The sequence below is a fragment of the Hippopotamus amphibius genome, chromosome 9 (genome assembly GCF_030028045.1).
Source record: "Hippopotamus amphibius kiboko isolate mHipAmp2 chromosome 9, mHipAmp2.hap2, whole genome shotgun sequence".
Classification (NCBI taxonomy): Eukaryota; Metazoa; Chordata; class Mammalia; order Artiodactyla; family Hippopotamidae; genus Hippopotamus; species Hippopotamus amphibius.
Window position 1 is genome coordinate 122,260,546 of NC_080194.1, and position 21,490 is coordinate 122,282,035.

The 21,490-nt window shown below is 56.9% G+C and overlaps 1 protein-coding gene and 1 long non-coding RNA gene across 17 annotated transcripts in view; one reads left to right on the forward strand and one right to left on the reverse strand.

Moving 5' to 3' along the window:
* Positions 1–21,490, forward strand: part of MAPK8IP3 (mitogen-activated protein kinase 8 interacting protein 3) — a 44,881-nt gene that overhangs the window by 14,023 nt on the left and 9,368 nt on the right. For 7 of the 16 annotated variants that reach the window (XM_057750816.1, XM_057750808.1, XM_057750809.1 and 4 more), the window contains exons 2-11: positions 341–461; positions 2,251–2,321; positions 2,591–2,682; positions 7,838–7,979; positions 11,246–11,495; positions 12,067–12,169; positions 12,415–12,533; positions 18,400–18,411; positions 20,599–20,656; positions 20,953–21,105. In XM_057750816.1, coding sequence (XP_057606799.1) covers positions 341–461; positions 2,251–2,321; positions 2,591–2,682; positions 7,838–7,979; positions 11,246–11,495; positions 12,067–12,169; positions 12,415–12,533; positions 18,400–18,411; positions 20,599–20,656; positions 20,953–21,105 — 1,121 coding nt within the window. Of the gene's footprint in view, positions 1–340; positions 462–2,250; positions 2,322–2,590; positions 2,683–7,837; positions 7,980–8,291; positions 10,579–11,245; positions 11,496–12,066; positions 12,170–12,414; positions 12,534–18,399; positions 18,412–20,598; positions 20,657–20,952; positions 21,106–21,490 lie in introns of those variants that run through there. The other 9 variants (XM_057750811.1, XM_057750823.1, XM_057750813.1 and 6 more) reach the window with 5 other exon arrangements.
* LOC130861718 (uncharacterized) lies at positions 13,960–20,962 on the reverse strand. The gene is made up of 3 exons (XR_009055608.1): positions 20,641–20,962; positions 20,000–20,189; positions 13,960–19,721 (listed from the first exon to the last, which is right to left on the reverse strand). It is a non-coding gene; the product is annotated as an uncharacterized LOC130861718 (long non-coding RNA).

Genomic DNA, 21,490 nt, shown 5'->3' on the forward strand with positions numbered 1-21,490 from the left:
CTAAGGACCAGCTGCATCATTTGTGGGGCTCAGTGCAAAACTGGAAATGCGGGCCCCTTGTTCAAAAACTATGAAGAATTTCAAGATTAAAAGCCAGCGTGCATGGGCTCTTGCAACTCAGGGCCCGGGGTGACTCCCCAGGTAGCTGGTTAGAAGGCTGTGCTATCCACTCTTGGGAAGCTGTCCCAGAGGGCTGTGGCAGGTGGTGGATGGGAAGGGAAGCAGCTCTGGGGTGCGGAGACCACGTCCTGGGCCCGAGCCCGGGCCCTTCTGAGGGGCTGCTGTCATCTGGCCATCCCATATTCATGATGGCTGCTGTTTTTCTTCCTTGCATGTATAGAAATTTATTGAGTTTGAAGATGCCTTGGAACAAGAGAAGAAAGAGCTACAAATCCAGGTGGAACACTACGAGTTTCAGACCCGCCAGCTGGAACTGAAGGCCAAAAACTATGCAGATCAGAGTAAGTCACTAGCCTGGAGAGATGAAATCGCATTTTGAATGCATTTGTTGTTTTCAGACCTGCCCCAGCTGGGAGGGATATTGAGAGCCTTTGATAAAAAGAGAGTGAGAAAACCCAATGAGGGCCTTCTCTTATTTTCATTGTGATTCCCTCAATTATTTGTTTTCTCTTTACATTACTCTGTATGTCTGTAAGTGGCCTCAGATCCTTTGTGGAAATAACTAAAATATATAAATAAGGCCTCTCTGACAACAGAACACGTTTGCTTAATATTGCAGTCTGACCCCAAATTCACAAATCTGTGAACTCTGTGTGGCCCTTTAGGACAGAGCTCCTGGCTGCTGTCAGAGGCTCCTGTCTGTGTGCTGCAGAGGAGAGGGTGCTCTTTCGTGACCTGAAAGTTGGGCCCAACAATGGTGCCCCTGTAGTGATAGTTCCTGGGGGGCTCATGGCTGACCAGGGTGCCTACGGGAACACCCTGTCCCTTGCAAGGAGAGGTGAGGAAAGGGCTTTTTGGTTTTTCTAAAATAACTATTATTTTACCTTTAGAAGTCTTTGCTTAAACTATACTGTCAAAGTTATAACGACCCTGTACTTTCAGTTTCCTGCAATTAGAGGTTTTGACAGTTGAGACCTAGTTTGTGGCTTTACCTCATTACCTTGGATAACAGTTGCCTTCATTCCTCTGAAAAGTTAAGATCAAATCAAAGAAAACCAAAAAATGGTTTGATGACTGGGTCCATCCGTATCCCAGATCAGTGCTGGCAGGCCACTTTGGTAAAGCCAGTACTCCTGGGTGTTGCAGGTGAGCGTGTAGGCGACCGTCAGCCAGTGGCCACTCACACACACACGCACATGCTAGTCTTTGTGGAGCTGGGGCAAACGGAAGGGCCCATTTTAGTTTTGCATGAATCTGCCCTTTCTATAACTACAAAGAATCCTTAATATTCCCTTTGCTTAGAATACTTTTCATCTTTTCTTAGAAGGAAAACATATAAACTCCAGATTAGAGTCTGAAGTTTTCCATTTGGTCAGCACCAGGGGCAAGGACCAAGGAGAGGAGAGAACAAGGCTGCTGTGTGTCCTGTCTCTCGCGCTATGCTGAGTTCAACAGAGTTGAGGTTGGAACAAACGGCCCCAGACGCAAGGCCTGTGGCATGCTGGCTCTGCGGCCTGGCCCTCCAGTCAGCCCATAGCACTCAAGCGCTCCCCTGTGCTGCTTGGGCAGAGCACACGTGGGGACCACCCTGGGTGTCGCAGGGGTGATACAACCACTGGCTCAGTGGTGGCACGATCATGACTGGGTCTTTCCAGTCCCTGGTCCACGTGAGGAACACCTGTGTGCTCCATCCTGTGTTTCAGATGTTCTCTTTAACGTGTCTCAGAGGGTGCTTACTTCTGAATTCTGCCTCTCTCCACAAGCCACCTGCTTGCTTCTTGTCTACACTTGGCACAACATGACATATCCTACACCTCTGAAGCTACCAGCTTACTTAGGCGTAGAGAGTAAGGCTTGTGTGAGTGTCACCCAGCTCTTCCTCTTTGTAGTGGGAGTGGATAGCCTCAGATAACTGCACACACAGTGAAGCACCCAGACCCGGGCCTGTCAGAACTGGCCTGCTACCGTCCCCAGGGCATTCTCTGCTGTTGAGGCCACCTCTACGCTCAGGGGCCCAGGCACGAGTTTGTCCAAAACCCCTTGCCCCCTGGCAGTCAAGCCCGGATGAAAGAAGTACGTGCCCTGGAGCAAGGGGTCGTGCAGTCAACAAACATCGGTTGTGTTTTCTAGTTTCCCGGCTGGAGGAGCGGGAGTCAGAGATGAAGAAGGAGTACAACGCCCTGCACCAGCGGCACACAGAGGTGGGTGTCCCCACCATGGGGCCGGGGCCTTGAGGAAGCAGTGAAGCCCCGCGTGTGGGGTTGGCTGCCGACCTTGGCTGCCTTTTCATTCCCTGGGGTTCACCTGTCACACCTGGAAGCTGTGGGCCTCATGTGGCCAGACTCCTTTCCCTGAGCTCTGCCTTTGTCTCTGTCTGAGCCCCACGGAGGTGAAAGTGGCTCAGGCTGGAGAGGGTGGGTGGGTGGGCCTCGTGGGCAGGGAGTGCTCACCGGACGTGTCCTCTTCCCAGATGATCCAGACCTACGTGGAGCACATCGAGAGGTCCAAGATGCAGCAGGTCGGGGGGAACAGCCAGACTGAGAGCAGCCTGCCGGGGAGGAGGTAGGGCGGGAAGCTGGGTGCCAGAGCCTGGTGCCCTCCCACCAGAGGAACCGTGGGCCCCCAACTCAGGGAGAGGGGTGTCTGGTTGGAGTGTGTGGCCTGAGCTGAGTTGTGTGCTGAAGATGGCGCCGAACAGGTGAGGGGCTGGGGTGGGGCTGCTGTGGGCCTGCGGGCAGTCACGGAGGCCCAGGAAAAACTGCATACTCCATCCGAATACCTGCAAATTCCATGTTTGTGAATTGGCCTACTCTGTAAAGTTTATCTTGTAGCCTCAAAATCACCACTTGTGGCACTTTCGCCGTCATCTGCAGATATGGGCAGAGCAGTGAAAAAGCTGAGTCACCCAGCGTACAGGGTGCCAGCTGAGGTGGCGCCAGGCAACGCTCCGCCTCCTGCAGAGATTCACAGGGATGGGGGCGGGTGGGCAGGCAGCGTCCTGCAAGATGCTGGGGTCCAGGGGCTGGTTAGTAGGGACCGGGTGGAGCCCAGCTCTGGCCCCTGTCCTCTAAGACATGTTAAATATTTCTGCACCTCGTTTTCTCTTTTGTAAAATAAAGAAAACAGAATCTACCAGGATGAGTAAGGAATGAAGGTTCTAATCTATGTGAGATGCGTACCTACCTATGTACGTGTTTCTTCTACGAACAAACGCAGTGTTTGCAGTGACTTTGTAGAACACAACTAGCTCGAATTGCGAGAACCAACTCTAGGTGTGGGGAGAGGCCCGCACACCATGGTGACCAGCAAACACAGCTGCACGCCCTGTGCTGGGTTTATTTGGGAGCAGAGAAAAGCCTGCAGAGACCACATTCCTGGTCCATCTTCAGTCAAGATAAAACCACACCTCAGCCCCTAGGGAGCAGATTGTCAGAGATCTTCTCCTGGGTGTTGCTGGTGGGAGGCCACGTGTCCATCACGCTGGAGGAGGGAGGTGGGGCCTGAGGCTGGAACCCTGGGCCCCACGGATGGAGCTCACCGTCCATGCCTCTGCAGCTGCGGTCCCTTGTTCCTGTAGCAAACACCTGAAGCCCCAGGTCGGGTCACAGAAAGGCTTTGTCTTCCCTGCCTGTCTCCTTGGTGGGTGATGTCTGCAGACACGGAGATGCAGTCCCTTCCCTGCTGGTCATCGTCGGCTACTCGCTGGGCCATACTGGGCAATGCTGTTGAGTCTCCCAATTTCAAAATAGAAAGTATAGTATGTCAGCGGAGGCCTAGCAGGGCCTAGGAAGGATGGCTCCAGGGGACCACTGGCCTGTTTTCAGACAGTTTCGTGCTTCTGGTGGGGAGTAGGGGTTACAGTTGTTGTGGATGCTTTCTTTCTATAAATGTGTGTGCCCCAAGAAAGGGTAACAGGGGGTCATTAGCTGACCCCCCCAGCTCTGTGAGAATTAAGTGAGGGGTATGTGTCAAAGAATTTGTTCAGCTGCGAAACCTCTGCAGACACTGTTTCTGAGTCAGGCTTATCCGAAGGTGGAAAATACCTGTCTCCAAGCCACCGTCTCCCAACACTGTGAACGCCTCACTCCAGGCCCTCGGACATCACCGAGGGAATTTCCAAATCACTACGCTGAGTGCCAACCTGGAATCGGGGGCTCCTCGTGTTATTTGGGGGCTGTAGAGGCTGGCTGTTTGGGCATCACCTACATTTTGGGCTCTGGCCCAGGTTCCCGCCCAGGCTGCATCCCCATCCATTCCTCCTCGGGTGCCCCCGAGGCCAAAGCGTGTGTGGCTGTGTGGCCATCCTCGCCAGGCCCTGGGCGCTCTCTGCTAAGACACCTTCCTGAGCCCCACCTGGGTAGAGCTGCTTGCCTGCAAGAAGGAGGAGCCTGGGGCTGTCAGCTGCAACCCTCCTGTGCCTTGGAGGTGAAGAGGCGCCTTCCTGTGTGTGTTGGAGGGGTGGCCGGAGCAGCGCTTATTTGGGAAGCAGAGGCAGGGCCATGTCTGGGCTGCCCTGTCGCCCTGCCAGCTGGCTGGCAACATTCAGCCTCACCACAGCACAATGAATCGCTTGCCCTACGGTTGCTGCCACAGCGTATGAGACTCTGGGCTCCTGCTGGCCCTGCAGCCGCCCCCCCCCGCCGCCCCAGCCCTGGACACTGGGCTGCGATGGAGATGCTCCCGGGGCCCCCCCACGCGTGTCTGACTGCCCAGGGCCTGCTCCTGATGAATGGATGTGAACAGCAGCCACTCCTCCCACATCCAGAGGGCACGCTGATAGAGGAGAGGAAGCACAAGGGTTCTCTCGCCTCGCTGGGCTTTGGCCTCTGTAGGGCTCAGAGGGCGCAGACGTCCCACCGTGGCCTGGGCTGCTGCAGCAGATGAAGGGGAAGGCCCTGCCCTGCCCTCTTGGCCCGCTCTTCTCTGGGGTGTACCCCACCTGCCACAACTCCAGATCCTTTGGGGACAGATGTGTGTCTGCCTAGCTCCTTAGTTCAGGCTCTCCGGCTCCCCCAGCAGGCATATCCTTAGTGCTGGGGAGCTGCTGGGTTTTCCTTCACTCCTGGCTTGGTTTCATGAATCTGTGTGTCTTTGAATAAAACTAGTGGTGAGTGTGCTTGGGCCTGTAAACGTGGTATGTGTAACCAGGTGTCTTGTCACTGCGTGCGTGTGTGCCCACATGTACTGGGAGCCTAAGGAGGACACTCGCCCACTGCCCTGTGCTGAGTGGGCGTGACCTGCTGTCCAAGCCAGGAGGGTGCGTGTCTGTGTGTCCTGTGTCCACCCCGCGTATGCGGCTGCATGTTCCACATCTGTCTGTTCTCATGGGGGCTCTTCCTCTCCGTGTGCGCACATGTGCCCCCCAAGCCTCCGACCCGCGCTCTCTAATGTTGTCTTCTTGTCTTGCCCTCTGTGCTGTCCCCGCCGTGTGCTGGCCCTTGTCTGTCGCTGCCCTGCAGTCCTCGCCAGTCGTGGAGGAGAAGGTAAAGCCTGCGGCAGTCCCCGGGCCTCGGGTTGGGGGAGCTCGGACAGCTGCCAGGATTGCACAGGTCGGAGGCTCTGGACACGGCGTTTACAGGGCCTGATGCTGAGAAGGGGGGGCGGGTAGCAGGCCCCAAGACAGCCCTGAAGCAGGTAGCAGTGCAGGCCCCACTAGCAAACGTCCGCCTGGCCTGCAGGTTAAACCATACGTCTGCAGCCCCAGGCCTTGTGCTGCCCCAGGAGGTGGCGGGCAGGGGTGGAGACCCTGCGCCTAGCGTCGGCCAGCTCAGCTCGGTCACTTAGGGCCCAGAAGCCATCGGCGTGACCTCTGGGAGCAGCATGACCCCCTCGGGTTGTAGCCTCTGAAGTGGCTGAGCACTGGTGTCTCCCAGGGGAGCTGAGGCGCTGTAACAAGAGGACATGGTGGCCGAGCCTCGGAGGGGCTCTGACTGGCGGTCAGCAACACCCAGCGAACGCTCTGGAGGCTTGGAGGGGAGCAGCAGAGAGGACATGGGACTCATTCCTCGTGAGGATTTCCTTCGGGGAGCATGGCCTGCTGTCTGTCCGTGCACAGAGCTGTGGAGGCGGGTGGTGGAGGGGGCTTCCGCCCTGAAAGGCAGGTGGCCCCACACTGCCCTGCCGTCACGTCACCCCGTGGTATCTGGAGACAGCCTTGGCTGAGGGACCCCCTTTGTGTGCGTCCCACCCCTTGGAGGTCAGAGCTGGGCCCCGGAAGAGGGGCCCTATCCCGGCACTGGGAGCCCAGTGGAGGAACAGTGGTGGAGGAGGGGCCGGGAGCCCCGAGGGAGAGCCTGCAGGGCAGCGACTGCCTTCCTGGACACCAGGCCTGAGGGCTGCTGAGCTTCGGATTGGTCTGCAGACCCAGAGCTTTCTAATGTGACGTCCAGGCTCTTAACTGAGAAAGCGTCGTCTGTCACGGGATGAGGGCTGCGTGAGGCACTTAAGATCGTCCGCAGGAAACCGCCTTCCCGAGTGGCCGAGGCCCCTGTCTGGCCCCACAGGCCTCCTCTGGTCCTGTCCCTGCTGCAGATGAGCCCCCAGAGGCATAGCCAGGTCCCAGCAAGTCCGGGGAACCCTGCTCTGCAGGAGACAGCATCTTCCTAAACAGGACAGATGAGCAGCGCAGAGGGGCTCCCAGATTCCACGTTCTCTTCCTGCTCCACCCCAACCCTGCTGGCCCCAGAGCCATGGGGGCCCTGCCAGAGAGACATCCTTTCCAGAGTTGTGCCTCAGACAGCCGCCCGCTGGCCATAGGAAGTCCACAGCAGCTGCTCCACTCCCCTGTCCATCACCTTCATCCTCCAGGCCCTGTGAGGAAGCCACCATCCTCCCTCCAGGACGGCCCAGCCTCTGGACCTGGCTCCTTGGGACCCCTGAAGAAGCCTCATCACCCCTCCCACCTCAACCCCTGTGTGCGAGGGATTCGGATGCTTGGCCTGAACAGCTCTGAGCAGCGTGGATTCTGTGCAGCCGTGGATAGGCTCTGGGGCTCCATGTGTCTGCCCAGGGCCTGGGTTTTGTGCCCTCACTGCTAACCGCCTGCGGAGCGTCTCCCAGGGACTGAGCCCACAGCAGGTGGCTTTGAGCTTCAGTCCAGGCTACCAGATGTTCCCAGTCTGCTAGCATAGCTTTATAAAGCACCTGTGTGGTGTCAGTGCTCCGTGAAGGGGGAAACTGCTTGGAGCAAGTGAAAAGTGTCCCGCGCGTAACTCGGTACCCAGGTTCTCCTGAAAATAATGATGGGGGGGTGGGGTGGGGGTGGGGAACAAAGAACTGAGGAGAAAGGGTGGAATCCTCCTGCCTGACTCCAGGAGGCAGAAGCAGGGCCATGGAGGAACCAGGCAGTGCTGCCTGTGATGCCATAGGGCCTATCGCAGGCACTGCTGTGCAGGTGTTTGTTTAAAATGGAAATAAATAAAAGTGACAAATGATATTGTAGCAGAGGGGAGGTGTTCTGTGGGATCACAGCAGAGTGGAAATGCCCTGAGCGAGTGAACATGCTGATTAGTGTGGCTGCAGGTCAGAGGGCACGGAGGTCCCGTGTACCCAGCTACCCTGAAGGTCCTGCCCTCCCCACAGCCCATGGGTGGGCGTGTGGGCAGGGGCGTCCTACAGAGTAGCTCTGGCTGCTGCATGTTCAGAAGGAGTTTGCAGCTCTTGTTTCAGGAGCTACCGTCTAACGCCTCCCTCTCCTTCTCTCCCCGCATTTCGGCAGGAAGGAGCGCCCCACCTCCCTGAGCGTCTTCCCCCTGACCGACGGCATGGTACGTGCACAGATGGGGGGCAAGCTCATGCCTGCGGGGGACCACTGGCACCTGAGCGACCTCGGCCAGCTGCAGCTCAGCTCCAGCTACCAGGTTTTGTAGCCGTGCTGTGGAGTGAGGGCTCCCCGTCACGCCTCGTTCATTCGGGAGGGTGTGGCTGCAGCCGGCGCTCTCGGCTGCTCTGGGCCCTGCCTGCAGCCAGGGCGTGCCTGTCAGGCAGGGCTGGGCATAGTGACCATCCCTCAGCACACCCCAGAGCCTCACAGCCAGGGTGGGCTTCACCCCACCTGTGTTGTCCTTCTAGTCCTAAGGTTTGCACTCCAACCAGAAGAAAGTCAAAGGCCAGGGGGCAGCTTCTCTTCTTTGGGCTGTTCTTACTGGCCTGTCCATGTTAATGACCTGGGGGCCTGCGTTTGAGAAGGTGGACGTCCCGGGTGTGCTCAGCTCAGCAGTGGGAACACCCTCCCCCTGTCCCCGCCCCTGGCGCTGGAGTCCCCGGAAGGCCAAGGGCAGGCACTCATTCAGCGCCCCTGGGCACTTGCTGCCAGTCTTGGTCTGTAAACTCAGCCCGTCTGGTGAAAGCACACTGTACCAGGACGGGACATGGGCCCCATTGCCTGGTGAGGAGGCCAGCCCCTTGCCCTGGGTCTGGTGATTCCCCACTGAGGCCATCAGAGGACGCCCGCGGGAGGCAGAGCTCTAGCCTCTGGGCTGGGTTGGGAGTGGACGTGGGCCCAGGCTGCCCCATGGCTTCTTTCCCGCCACAGCTCATTGCAGCGTCTGGCCCGGGCTGCAGGAGGTTGCCGCGAGCTACCAGCTGTGTGGGGCTGCGACCCCGCCCGCTCTGCGTTAGTTCCACAGAGCGAGCACCCCTCGTGCCTGCCAGTCACTGGCTGTCCTGTGAGCAAGTGTGGTCTGGGCAGAAGGGGTGGGGCCCACCCCGCAGCTCCTGCAGGGGCGCTGCGCCTCCGAAAGCCGCGGGCTGGGGCCTCCCTGCTGGCTCCTTGTGCCGCGTGGAGCCAGCTTGTGTTCTCACGTGTCTCTCCTCCTGCGTTGTCTGAAATCATTCTCTCTTAATAAATCATAGTCTTTTGTGTTTTAGTTCGTAGGTGTGTTTTGTTTGACTTTTTAAAATTACTTTTAAGTTCTTTTTATTTTATGCTCTAGGTTTTTGGGTTTTTCTAATTTTTTAATTTGTTTTGTTGTTTTTGTTTTGTTTTTTGTTTTTATGTACTGTATTTTCAGTGTTTTAACCAAACAGTTGTGGCTACTCGTGGGAGGCATGGCCGCTGGGATGTGGGTTCTTTGCATTTGGAGGTCACTGCTGCACGTTGGTGTTAGAGGTTGGCAGGTTTCTTTAGGTAAGTGGTGGCCTGCAGGCGACAGACAGCTAGGGGAGCAGCGGGAGGTCTGGTTATGTTGCAGAATTCCCCACAGTGACTACCAGGTTCAGGAGGCGCACGGAAACAAAGTGTTCAAGTCACGGATGGGGGGGAGTGTGGCTGTTGAGGAAGGTGGTCTGGAAAATGTGTGCTTCCGTGAGGCGTGGGCTCATGTGCCCGCCCCCTCATCTTTGTGGAAGTCCCTGTGCATCAGCCTCGGGCACCACCCTCCTCGGTGCTGGCAGGGAAGCCTCCCCATGGCACGCCTAGGTGCTCTGTCACGTGGGTGGACAGAGTGCTCAGGGTCCTGTCGCAGAGGCACATAGTGTGCCTGCTGCTGTGAAGAGGAACAGGTTTTTCCTTTACAAACTGGCCCTGAGCTGCAGAACCCAAACCCAAACCAAAATGTTTGCAAGAAGCGCTTCTCACCACAGCTCACGGGCAACCCGGCGGAGTGTTGTTGGCTGCAGGGGCCGTCCTGTGCCCTGTGGGGTATTGTGGGCACCCTGCCTCTACTGACCCCCAGCTCTGGCCACAAGTGTCTCTAGACATCACCAAGTGTCCCCCAGGGACATAGCCGCCGGGACAGGAGCCCCGCCTAGAGGAGGACAGGGACGTGAGGTTCCTGGTATTGAGTCTTAGCCCAGGGAGAGGCAGCACCTGGCGGTGCCCAGGCTGCTCGGGAAAAGGCAGATCCCAGAAATCTCCCAACCAGCTGTGATTCCTGGTCACCTGGAGGTGGCCACGGGCGCCTGGTCAGCTCTTCCTGGTTAAAGATGCGGGTGGGTTGGTCCCGTATCCATCCAGCTTCACAGAGAGGGCATCAGCTCCTGTCATCAGCTCCTCCTGTAGGAAAGTTCTCCTGAAAGTGTGTCCTCTGGGGAAGCCCTATGATCCGGTGCCGACGGGAACTTGTACCCGGAGGGGCCTCTCAGCGCTGCCCCTCCTGCCACACACACAGGGAGCCTCAGCCCCTCCCGAGGCTGTGCCCCTTCTTGGCACCAGGCAAGAGGCTGTGGGAGATGCAGGGCACCTGCTCGGGGGTGAGTCTGGGGTTACTGACGTTAGTTCACAGAAGAGCGCAGGCTGTTTATGTTGAGGTCCCCTGATACCTTCACCGGAAAGACAGTCGGAGAGGAATGTTCGCTTCCTGCCCACACTTATTCAAACAATGTGTTCTCTCTCCAGGGAGATTCTTAAGGTCGACAGTCGATTGCAGTTTTTACTGATCTGGTCTTTTTTTCACTTCTGGAACATTTGGGGGAACGTCCCATTCTGTGGAAGTCCAGTTTCAATTTGTTTGCATTTGCGTAGGTGTTGAAGGCAAACTTTGGTTCCGTTGGGCCATGGAGGTTAAGTGAGACCTGTCCCCTGGCGTCTCTTTGTTGGGGAGGCCACCACTGGCAGAATCGGGGAGGTGTCCGACCGTCATAGCCCCCAGCTGTGGCCAGGATGGGAGGCAGGAGGCGGGAACCGGAGGGACCAGCCCTCGAGGGCCTCTCAGCAGACCGGTAACTTGGTCAGAAAACACTCCCGTCTCCGTGGCTTTCTCCCCAGCCAGGGAGCCTCTACCCTGCCCTGGGCTGTGGGTGGGCTGTGGGTTAGCTCTGCCCACCCACCGGTGGCAAGGGCTTACCAGCCACGTCCACATAGCTTCATATCTAGCCCCATCCTGGGGAGCATGGGAGCCGAAAGCCTGCTCCAAGCCATTGACATAAGGTGTAGACGCCCCTGGAAAGCCAGAGGCCCATTAGCCACGTGAGGAGCCGGAGGAATCAGCCCAGTGGGAGATAAGCAGCCTCCTGTCCCTTCTGTTCCGGCACAGAGCACTGTTTTACTGTGGCCGAGTGGCAAAGACCTCAAGCGAGGGGGCCTCATGGTGGTGGCTGAGGCCCCACTGGCCCTGCATGGTCCACCCAGCCTCCCAAGGGGCCTGACCCATGCAACGAGCTTCCCCCTTCCTGTCTTTGGCCCCAGTGTCCGCAGGATGAGATGTCCGAGTCAGGCCAGTCCTCAGCAGCGGCCACGCCCAGCACCACGGGCACCAAGTCCAACACACCCACATCGTCTGTGCCCTCGGCCGCGGTCACGCCCCTCAGCGAGGGCGTGCAGCCTCTGGGTGACTACAGTGGTGGTGGCTCCAAGAACAACAAGCGAGCGCGGGAGAAGCGCAACAGCCGCAACATGGAGGTGCAGGTCACACAGGAGATGCGCAACGTCAGCATAGGTACCACCCTCCCACGCACCCCAGCGCCCCTTCTTCCTGCACCCCCACCCCCCTCACCAGCACTGTGCGTGTCTCCTCCCAGTTCACAGGACTGGTCACCTCTGAGGCCTCTCCCTGGATGTAGCTAGCCGCCTCCACCCCGTCCTCAGGTGGTCATCCAGCTGTGTGTCTGTGTTCTGACCAGCCTCTGGTTTTTATAAGGACACAGTCAGATGGGACCAGGGTCCACCCTTTGGCCTCATTTTACCTTCATCACCTCTTTAAAGACCCAACTCCAATACAGTCACATTCTGAGAAACTGGGGTCCAGGGCTTCGGCCTGTGAATTTGGCTGACACAACTTAATCTGATTGGAGAAAAGGGAGGGGGAAGATTGGGCTATTCAGATGGGATGACAGTTCTGGGGGACAGGCCCCATCCAGGCACCAGCTCGGGAAGAACCCCCGACCCACTACAGTCCCTGCCTGCAGTGGCCTAGTGTGGGGTCTCTGGACAGGGGCCCCAGGGCAGCCACGAGTGGTGCAAGGAACTGCCAGTCACCCTGAACCCGGGGCTCCACTGTGTCCCCCCAGGCATGGGCAGCAGTGACGAGTGGTCTGACGTTCAGGACATTATCGACTCCACCCCAGAGCTGGACATGGGCCGGGAGCCCCGCCTGGACCGCACGGGCAGCAGGTGCTCAGTGGGCCCAGAGCCGGTCCCAAGGGACTCAGCACTCACCCTGGGAGTTGGTGCCCCTGGTGAAGGTGCCTCCACAGCCCCTCAAGGTGGGAGAACTGCCCAGGGCACTGATCCACCACCTGCCATGCCTGCACTTGCACCAGTGGTGTTGGCATCCAGTGGTCCTGCAGGGGTGTCCCCGTGTGCAGGCCATCAGTGCTGCCCATTCACTCCACCTTCCTCGGCCATTGTCCCCACAGCCCGACCCAGGGGATCGTGAACAAGGCTTTTGGCATCAACACCGACTCCCTGTACCAAGAGCTGTCGACCGCGGGGTCCGAGGTCATCGGGGACGTGGACGAAGGAGCCGACCTGCTAGGTAAACACAGCCATCCGCGGGGCTCTGCTGTGGTTGTTTGTGATGAAAGCAAAGTCTCTGTGAGCCAGGAAGTTCTTTCAACAAACTGTAAAAATTGAGATGTATTCACTTGCTGTACACTTGCCCACTTAAAGTGTGTAGATCAGTGGGGTTTGGGGTGTTCAAGGACTTGAGCAAGTATCTAATTATAGATAATCTCGTCATCCCAAGAAGAAATCTGTTCCCAGGAGCCCTTAGCCCAGCCCTGTGCCAAGCCCCATCCCTGGGCAGCCCACCTTCTAGGAACGTTTTGGGAGGGGGGCAGTTGCCAGTTTCTCCAGTCCGCGAGGAACATGCCCAGACAGGGTCAGCGCCCTCTGAGAGCCCTGCGAGGCTGGGTCTGAGGCAGGTGCAGAGAGCCCACCCGATGCAGACTCGCTCCTGCCCAGGCCAGGCCGTGTGCCGGCATCTGCCTGTAGCTGAGGGCAGCCAGCGTGGCTCTGAGGCCGGGCTGTGGCCCTCGGGCAGTGGTGGGAAGTCATGCTGTCTCTCAGCGGAGTTCAAGCTGCTCTGGCCGATGGAGCTTGGAGAAGTGGCCTTGTTCGCAAAGCCTTCCCTCCCGCTCCGCAGCCAGTGAGGTGGGCGTCAGGGCGAGGGTGGCTCTGCTGTCAGAGCCGTGGTTCTGGTCTCTCCGCTCCCCACACCGCAGGGAAGGGTCCTCTTGTTTCTCCTCGTGGGGGCAGCAGCTGGACCAGGGCCGCTGCCTCTGCTGGACACATGGCGAGCAGGGTGGTGGTGATTCCATTAACAGAATGCGGGAGCTCTGCCTTCTGATGTTTGATCCATGTTTTATCAGCTGCTGCCCGAGGAGGCGGAGCTGTCTGGCATCTGAGAGTTTGTTGCCAGCCTTTCTGCTACTGTCACTCCTTCCTGATAGACGCACCAGCAGGCACTTGGGGCGTCTCCAGAGCGCATCCCACTGTGGGCAGCGCTGCTCGGCCGGCCTGCCTGCCCGCTGCAGACACCTGCCCGCAGGCCTGACCCGCAAATGCAGGGGGCCCGGTTGGCGTTTTCAGCTGGCATGCTCTTGCTTTCTTTGCTGTGGACCTGTGTCGTAGTGGTTTTCATAAGTCGTACTTACTTTCATAAGTCTTACGATTGTCTGACTCGGGGTGGGGGGACCTCCAGGCAACCTCATCACCTGGGTGTTCAGCACCAGCACACCTTGTGCCTAGAACAGAAGTTTTTTCAGCCAGAATTTAAACAGATATAGATACACAGTTGAATATATCAAATTGTGGTAAAACACACATCACGTAAAACTTACCACCTTATCCGTTTTTAGGTGTACATTTCAGTAAAGTACGTTCATACTCAATGGTGAAAGACCGAAAACGTCCCCTCTAAGATTAGGAACAAGACAAGGATGCCCGCTTTTGGCAGTATATATTTTTAATGGAATTTTTCTCATAAGCATTGTAAAAACATATATTTTAAAATATACAAAAACTGTTAGTATTCAGAAAAAAATCTACTCAGGGACAATCACTTTTAATATTTTGACATCCTTCTACTCTTCTTTACATATTTCAGATATTGCCATATAAATTCAACTTTTAGGCATTTTTTTTAATTTTTGGAAAAAGGATACAGGCTAATAATATTAAAGTAATATCAGACAATGCCAAGGAGGGAGTAAAAACCGAAAGTGCCCCCCATGCCATGATGAGTGACACTCTCCCAGGTGCTGGGACTCCAGCACATGTGCCCAGGATGGGGGTGTGGCAGCTTACGCATGGCCTCTTCTTCGTGGCTGATGTTAACATTTCCCTGAACTTCTAAGATTCCTTCACATGTTTTAACTTCCTTATCTTTGTGTGATTGTAAATTACCTAATCAGTTCTGTCTTGGTTCTAATTTTTGCTGTGTGAATACCACTGTCGTAGCTACCTGCGGGCGTGGATCTTTCTAGACGTGGGAATCCCCTGGACAGGTGTGGACTCATGGGGACAGGCTGCAGGCTGCTCCCCTGCGTGTGCTCCCACCAGCAAGGCCGGACGTGGCTGGGAAGAGGCACTTGGGATCCAGACTGTGACGGGTGGTCACTGGAGGGAGTGCCTTTCCACCCAGGCAACCTTGGAGGCTGCGCAGGGGCCTAGGGGTGTGGCCTTGTATGCTGGAGAGCGTACATAGCAGGGCACCACACTCTCTTGAGCTTTTGAGAACCTGATAGGAAGATAAAAGGCGTCTCCCTAGGAAAACACACAGACATAGGACATTTTGCATTTCTGTGTCAGGTCAGAGTCCCAGCTTCGCATTCCCACCCCGGACCAGAGCAGTGGAGGAGGTCTGAGGGGTGAAGCAGGGCCCCCCCGCATCCCATACCTTTCTTCAGTATTGTCATGTGACAAAATTCCAACACTCATCACGGTCTTTATGAGAAGAGTGACACCGGCGTTGTATGTGCACGGCCACCATTAATGCCTCACACTGCTAGTGTCCTCATTTCACAGAGGAAGAAACCGAGGTCACAGAGGGTGATGCGAAGTGACAGCATCAGGACTTGAACTCAGGTCCCACCAGGGGAGGCAACCCTGCCTCCGACCACCGCTGTGCTTTTTTAACAGCTTTATTGAGGTGGAATTTCCACACCATGCAGTCCACCCACTTTCAGTGTACAGCTCAGTGACTTCTAGCATGCTCAGATTTGTGCCATCATTGCCACAGAACTCTAGAACATCCCCCCCCCACCAACGAAACCTGTACCTACTAGCAGTCACTCCCCGCTGCCTCCCCTAACCTGGGCACCACTGTTCTACTTCCTTTCTCTACGGACTTGCCTGTTCTGGACATTTCACATCAGTGGCCTTTTCCATCCTGCTGCCTTCATTTATCATCATGCCTTTGAGGCTCATCCATGCTGAGTCCGGGTTTCATTCCTTTTTATGGCTGAATAATGTTCTGATGTGTGGACAGACCACACTTCATGTATCTGTTCAGCCACTGATGGACATGTGGGTCATTTCACTTTCGGCTGTTGTGACTGATGCTTCTGCTACACTTGTGATGCCTCCTGTGGTTCTATGAGATCACCGGAGTCCTCCGGCCTCCTCACTACCTGGTGGCACTGGGTGGCCTGCCTGTCAGTCAATTCCATTGGCCATGATCTCCTGCCTTGCCCTGTGGCCCCAGGCTGCAGAGCTCTCCCCTCCCCTGCAGCACCCACGGGTACAGTGCTGCTGGTTGGCCCACTCTCTCCATGTGACCATCCCCTCCCTCCCACCTTGGTGCCCCTGGGACCGGCAGATGCTCTAGCATGTGGCCACTTCCTGTGGTTCAGGTGGCACTGTTCCAGACGTCAGAGTCTCCATAAAGAGTGACGGGAGAAAAAAGCAGAGAACTAGAAACCGCACACCAGTGAGTTTTACCTGGAGCCACACGGACTGAATCAGTAGGTAGAGGTGGAATCTGATATAGCAGGGTTTCTGGGCGGGAAACGATGTCTGATGCACCTCCTGGGGCCAGTGCCCTCGAACAGGAGTGCCTGATGTGATCTTCCCGTGAGACGTTCTAACTTGTGCACCTGATGGGCCTGTTCTGAGGGGCTGAAGGGAGAATCATCTTCTCACCTGGTGGTGAGGACCCTGAGTGCCCTGGCACTCGCTCTGCAATGCTTGGTGGGCAGGGGGCCCTCTCAGGCACCACTTAGTGCTGGTTGGAACGAGGCCCCACTGTTGGGAGTGATGGGCCTTTGGGTGCCTCTCTGGGGCCTTCCTCGCGAGGGGCACAGGCACGTCAGGCAGCCCTGAGGAGCTGAGGAGGGTCGAGGACTCCTGTGATCTATGGACGGAGCCCCAGAGTGAGGCGCCGGTGCTTCGTCCAGCACGGTGGGCGGATGAGTGGGGGTCTGCTCGAGTCCCCAGAGTCTGGCTCAGCTGGAGGAAGTGTCGGTGACAGGAGGCCTGGTCCCTGTCCCCAGGTCCTGAAGACACCCAGGTTATGGATTATTCCTTAGGTACTGATTTGTTGACTGGCCACTCGGAAAAAAAATGAAATCTAATCCAACCTCATACCATATACAAAAATAATTTCTAGGTGGATTAGAGATCTAAACATAAAAATACAAGGATAATAGAACCAGAAGAGAGTATTGGAGAGTATTTTCATAATCTGGGTCTCTGTTTATCGCCAAAGCCAAAGAAAATATATATACGTCGATATGTATGTATATAGTCTCCATCATTAACATTAAAAGAATTGACGTAAATAGGAAATGAGTAGAGGATAAAATAGGACATTCACAGAAGAGACCCACAAACCTGAAAAGATGCTCAACTTCAGCAGTAACACAGAAATGAGAAGTAAGAGGGTACAGAGATAACTCTTTTTCCTCAGTTGACAAAAATGAAGTGGGTACTGGCCACCCTGTTGATAGGAGGTGACTGGGGCAGCCGGTGGAGGCCGGCTGGCAGGATGCAGCCATGCTGGACCCAGAGAGAGCGGAACCACTGCTCCTCAAGTGTGGCCAAGGTGCCCACACACAACCGTACAGGCCCGAAATGCCTGTCCATGGAGCCGGTGCCCTGGGAAACGTCTCCATATGGAAATATGTCGAAGCTTTCAAGGCAATCGTGGATCCTTGAAATGGAAGGGGTCTCAGGATACTGTGTTAGGTGCCGCACAGCAAGTTGCCCAAAAGGTTGGAAAGTGGTCGCAGTTTTGTTTTCTGAAAACTGATGTCTGCCTAGAAAGAGGTCTGAGAAGGAGAACATCAAACATGAACAGTGGCTGCCTGGGAAGTAGAGATGAGGGAGGATACGTCCAGTTTTGAACTGCAGCACTTCTTTATCATTTGAATTCCTACCAGAGATTCTGTAGTTTGTCATTTAAGTCAAGTGACTTTTTTTTTTTTTTGCTGGGCTGGGTCTTCGTTGATGTGCACAGCTTTCTCTAGTTGTGGTGAGCAGGGGCTACTCTTTGTTGCGGTGCATGGGCTTCTCATGGCCATGGCTTCTCTTGTTTCAGAGCATGGGCTCTAGGGCCCACCGACTCAGTAGTTGTGGAGCACAGGCTCTAGAGCACAGGCTCAGTAGTTGTGGCGCGTGGGCTTGGTTGCTCCGTGGCACATAGGATCTTCCCGGACCAGGGCTCAAACCCACGTCCCCTGCATTGCCCTGCATTGGTAGGCGGATTCTTAACCACTGTGCCACCAGGAAAGTCCCTCAAGTGACTTTTTATACCATTTCTTTCTGTGTGAAATGAACCAAATAGAACAGTATCATTTCATCAAGTCTTCAACTGGGTAGCGGAGAGCAGTTTGGCACAAGCAGGGGGGGCCCCCGTCTCCGCCCCCCTCACCCCCCGCAGCCCGAGTCAGTGAGTTCCTTCCTGCACAGTAGGGCCGTTGTCTCTGGTCACCCTTGACCTAAGGCCTTGCCCTTCCCCTAAGACCTGGGCTGGCCACCCTCCCCCACCCCACCCCCTGCAGAGGCTCACTCACTCTGGGGGTGCCTGTGAGGCTGGATGCCCAGCACCCACCACACCGCACCCACACACGTTAGCTCTGCACAGGGCCAGGCCTCCTGATGGGGGGTTGGCGGGAGTAGAGGGGCAAGCAGGCTTTAGATCCCTGCACCTGCCCCAGGCCCCCCGGGACTGAGGAACATGCCATTCTGGCCCCCCCTTTCCTTCAGCGTTCCTGCCTGGGACAGCATCTGGCACCCACGGGCCTGGGAACGTCTGCTCGTATTCCTCTGGGCTCTTCAACCTGAAAATGGCCAATCGTTGCTTTTTCTTTAATAAGAGTTTATTCTGTTGGTTTCAGTCACCAATTGACCTTTGTCACTTCCTTCCCCCTGTCTCTGTGCTTCGCTGGACACGGCCGCAGGGGAGTTCTCAGGTGTGTATCTCTGCTATCTGGTTGCGGCTCCTCTTCCCCATGGTGGCATCCAGGTGGAGGGGGTGGCACCCTGGGACACCCCCTGCTGCTGCCCAGTCACCGCCAGCTGTGCAGCCTGTCCCCTCCCATCCCAGTCCAGGCCACTAAGGCACACGTGCTTTTGCTCACCAGCCTACTGCTGCTTGGAAGCTTATTTTGGTTTGCTCCACGAGCCCACTGACAGTGACCTTGACAACTGAGGGAGAGCTGCTGTGCCCTTGACCCCGGTCTCTCCTTGAAGGCCATTTCTTAAGGTTCTACAGAGCTGACAGAGGCAGAGGCCAGTTAACTGGACACAAAGTACAGGCCCAGTTCTGTGGTGTCTCCCCTCTGTTGGGTGCACCCCAGAAGTCAGGGGTCCTCACCCCATGGGGCACGTGGGCCAAGCTCCTGTTTTCCTGCTTTCAGCAGAGGCTCTGAAGCCCTGACCATCCCCGTGCTACCTCTCCACTGCACTTGAAGGACCTGGGGCCTGGGCACAACGCTCCCTCATTTGCAGAGACCTCTGTCCTTAACCCCCTACTCCCACCCCAGGATTTTAGTGTAAGATGTCCATCGTGTTGCCCTGACCCTCCACCTCACCACCCAGGTGCTCTTGTGGCCTCCTGATCCTCTGTGCCGCCCCAAGGGTAAACTTTCTGGAAGGAGTAGCTGGCCCCATCCCATCTCCTGCCCCTCCCGTCCCACTCCTGTGTCCACCCCTAACCCAGCGAGAAGTAGCCCTGGAGTCCCCCCGCCTGCTCATCACACGGGCTTAACGCGCTTCTTTTCTCTCCCCTCCTCTCTCCCTCTCCTTCCTCCCTCCCTGGTCGCCCATCTCCCGTGGGACTGGGACGGCGCCCATAGTGCGCGATGATTTTTTTGGTAAGGCCAAGGCCCCCTTTCAGTGTGTGTTTCCCCGCTTCTGGCTTCCTCTGCCTCCCTGACGCCTTCTCATGCTTCACAAGCCATTTGCTTTGTCGAGCCTGGTGGGGCAGCCGTGGGGGCGGCGGGGTCCGTGGCTTCTGGGGTGGGGGTGTGGGGCCTCCAGCAGGCGTGGTGAGCAGGCACCTGACTCCCTCAGAGGAGACCCTTGATGGGCTGAGGAGGGACCCCAGCCTCTCTGAACCCACCGTTAGTTCAGGAAGTCCTGAGCCCGGTGCCTGCTGCGCCCCATCTGAGGGGCAGGCGGGTCACGTCTGAGGCAAGGAGGCAAGACTGGAAACAGCCAGCGGAACCCTAAGCCGGGCACACTGTGTGCTGCGGCCGTCTCGTCTCACGGTCACATCAGGCTGTGGAGGGAAGTGAACAGGAGGAACAGACCTTGGGTTTTGAGGCTGTCCTAAAGGATTAGATGATGTGCTTTGGGGGTTTCTGTGACATGCCTGCAGAGCCCTCAGTCTGTGGGGCCCACTTAGGGGCCCAGCCGGCCCCTCTGGGCACCAGCCCCAGGAGCGCTGACCTCACGTCCACTCCCACCTCCGCCTCCTGCTAGCCCTGCCCTCGGGCCAGGTCCCCCAGGTCTGCTCCCAGCCTGGCGGAGGGCTGCACCTGCCATGGGCCATCTTACCTCCTCAGCCAGGGTTCTCTGTCCCCATCACCACAGCTCCAACCTCCATTCTCCTGGGGGGCAGCTCTGAAAGGGGTCTGCTTCATGACGGCCTGGGAGCCACAGGGCTGGGGGAGGGTGATGCTGCTGGGCGGGGGGTGGGCAGCAATTGAGGAGGTTGCACAGAGGCCATCAGGGTGCCATCCAGGCCCTGCTGGTACCCAGACTTCATGTCAGTAGAGAGCTGTGATAGCCTATCGCTGAGCTCCAGAATGTAAGGCCCGGGCTGCTGTATCCATCGGGACAGAGGGGAGCTGCTCAATGCTCTCCAGAGGCCAGTCTGAGACCCCCCACAGGGCTCCCATGCAGCAGGTCCTTCCCTGACTGTGGTGCTTGGTGGAGAGCCTGCCTCAAGACCAGCAGAGGCCTCTCCCAGGGTCACCCGGCCTCCCCAGGCAGGTGTCTTCCTGCAGATAGAGCCTCTGGTCCTCAAACCCTTGCATCAGCCCTCCCAGGGGTGGGCTGCCCCCTGGTGGGACGTTCATTACCCTGAGGCAGGTGTGGGCATCAGGGTCTGGCTTCACCAGGCACAGGTAATAACTCCATGCCTTTTGTTTCAGGGATGGGCAAGGAGGTGGGGAATCTGCTGCTGGAGAACTCACAGCTTCTAGAAACCAAGTAAGGACGCTCTTCTTCAGCACCACAGTTGCTGAGACAGCCCCTCACCGGGACCATGGGGCTCCTGTAGCAACTGCATCCGCCCAGCCTGGAGGGCGGTCTGCAGGGAGGACTGGACCCACTGGAATGAGCTCACCCCTCCTGGGGAGAGGATGGGGTGGTCACCTCCTCTCACCACTTTCAGGACCAGGACGTGTCTGCTCAGATACACCAGGGTGGGCAGACCCCTTTGAAACCCCATTACTTAATGTACACACTGGCTCAAAAGGAGCTTCCCGCTTTCTGCCTTTTCAAAGAAACGCTCTGAACGTGGTGAAGAATGACCTCATCGCCAAGGTGGACCAGCTGTCGGGGGAGCAGGAGGTGCTAAAGGGGGACTTGGAAGCCGCTAGGCAGGCCAAACTCAGACTGGAGAACCGTATTAAGGACCTGGAGGAGGAGCTCAGGAGGTGGGCAGGGCTCCCCTGGGGGCGGGGCCGCCAGGTGTGGAGGACTTGGTCAGGCCCCACCAAGGCCCCTGCTGTCCTCTGATCCCCTGGCATCTGCTCTCTAGCGAATGACACCCCCTGAGGTCATTCCTTCCTAAAGTGGCTCACTTTGAGTGCTCACTGCTCAGCCTCCTGCTTCTCCCTGAGCTCCACCTCATATTCGACTCCATCCAAACCCAACCACCCACCCCTCCTCTCTTGTCTCCACCGTCCTCGGGGGGAATCCCGCAGGAGGGACAGTATCCTGTCTTGGGTGTCCTTTCTCCAGTGGCTGATCGGGCCTTTCCCACTGCTCTCACACTGACATTCTTTCAGGAGGAGGGAAGGGAGTAGGACCTCTGGCCAT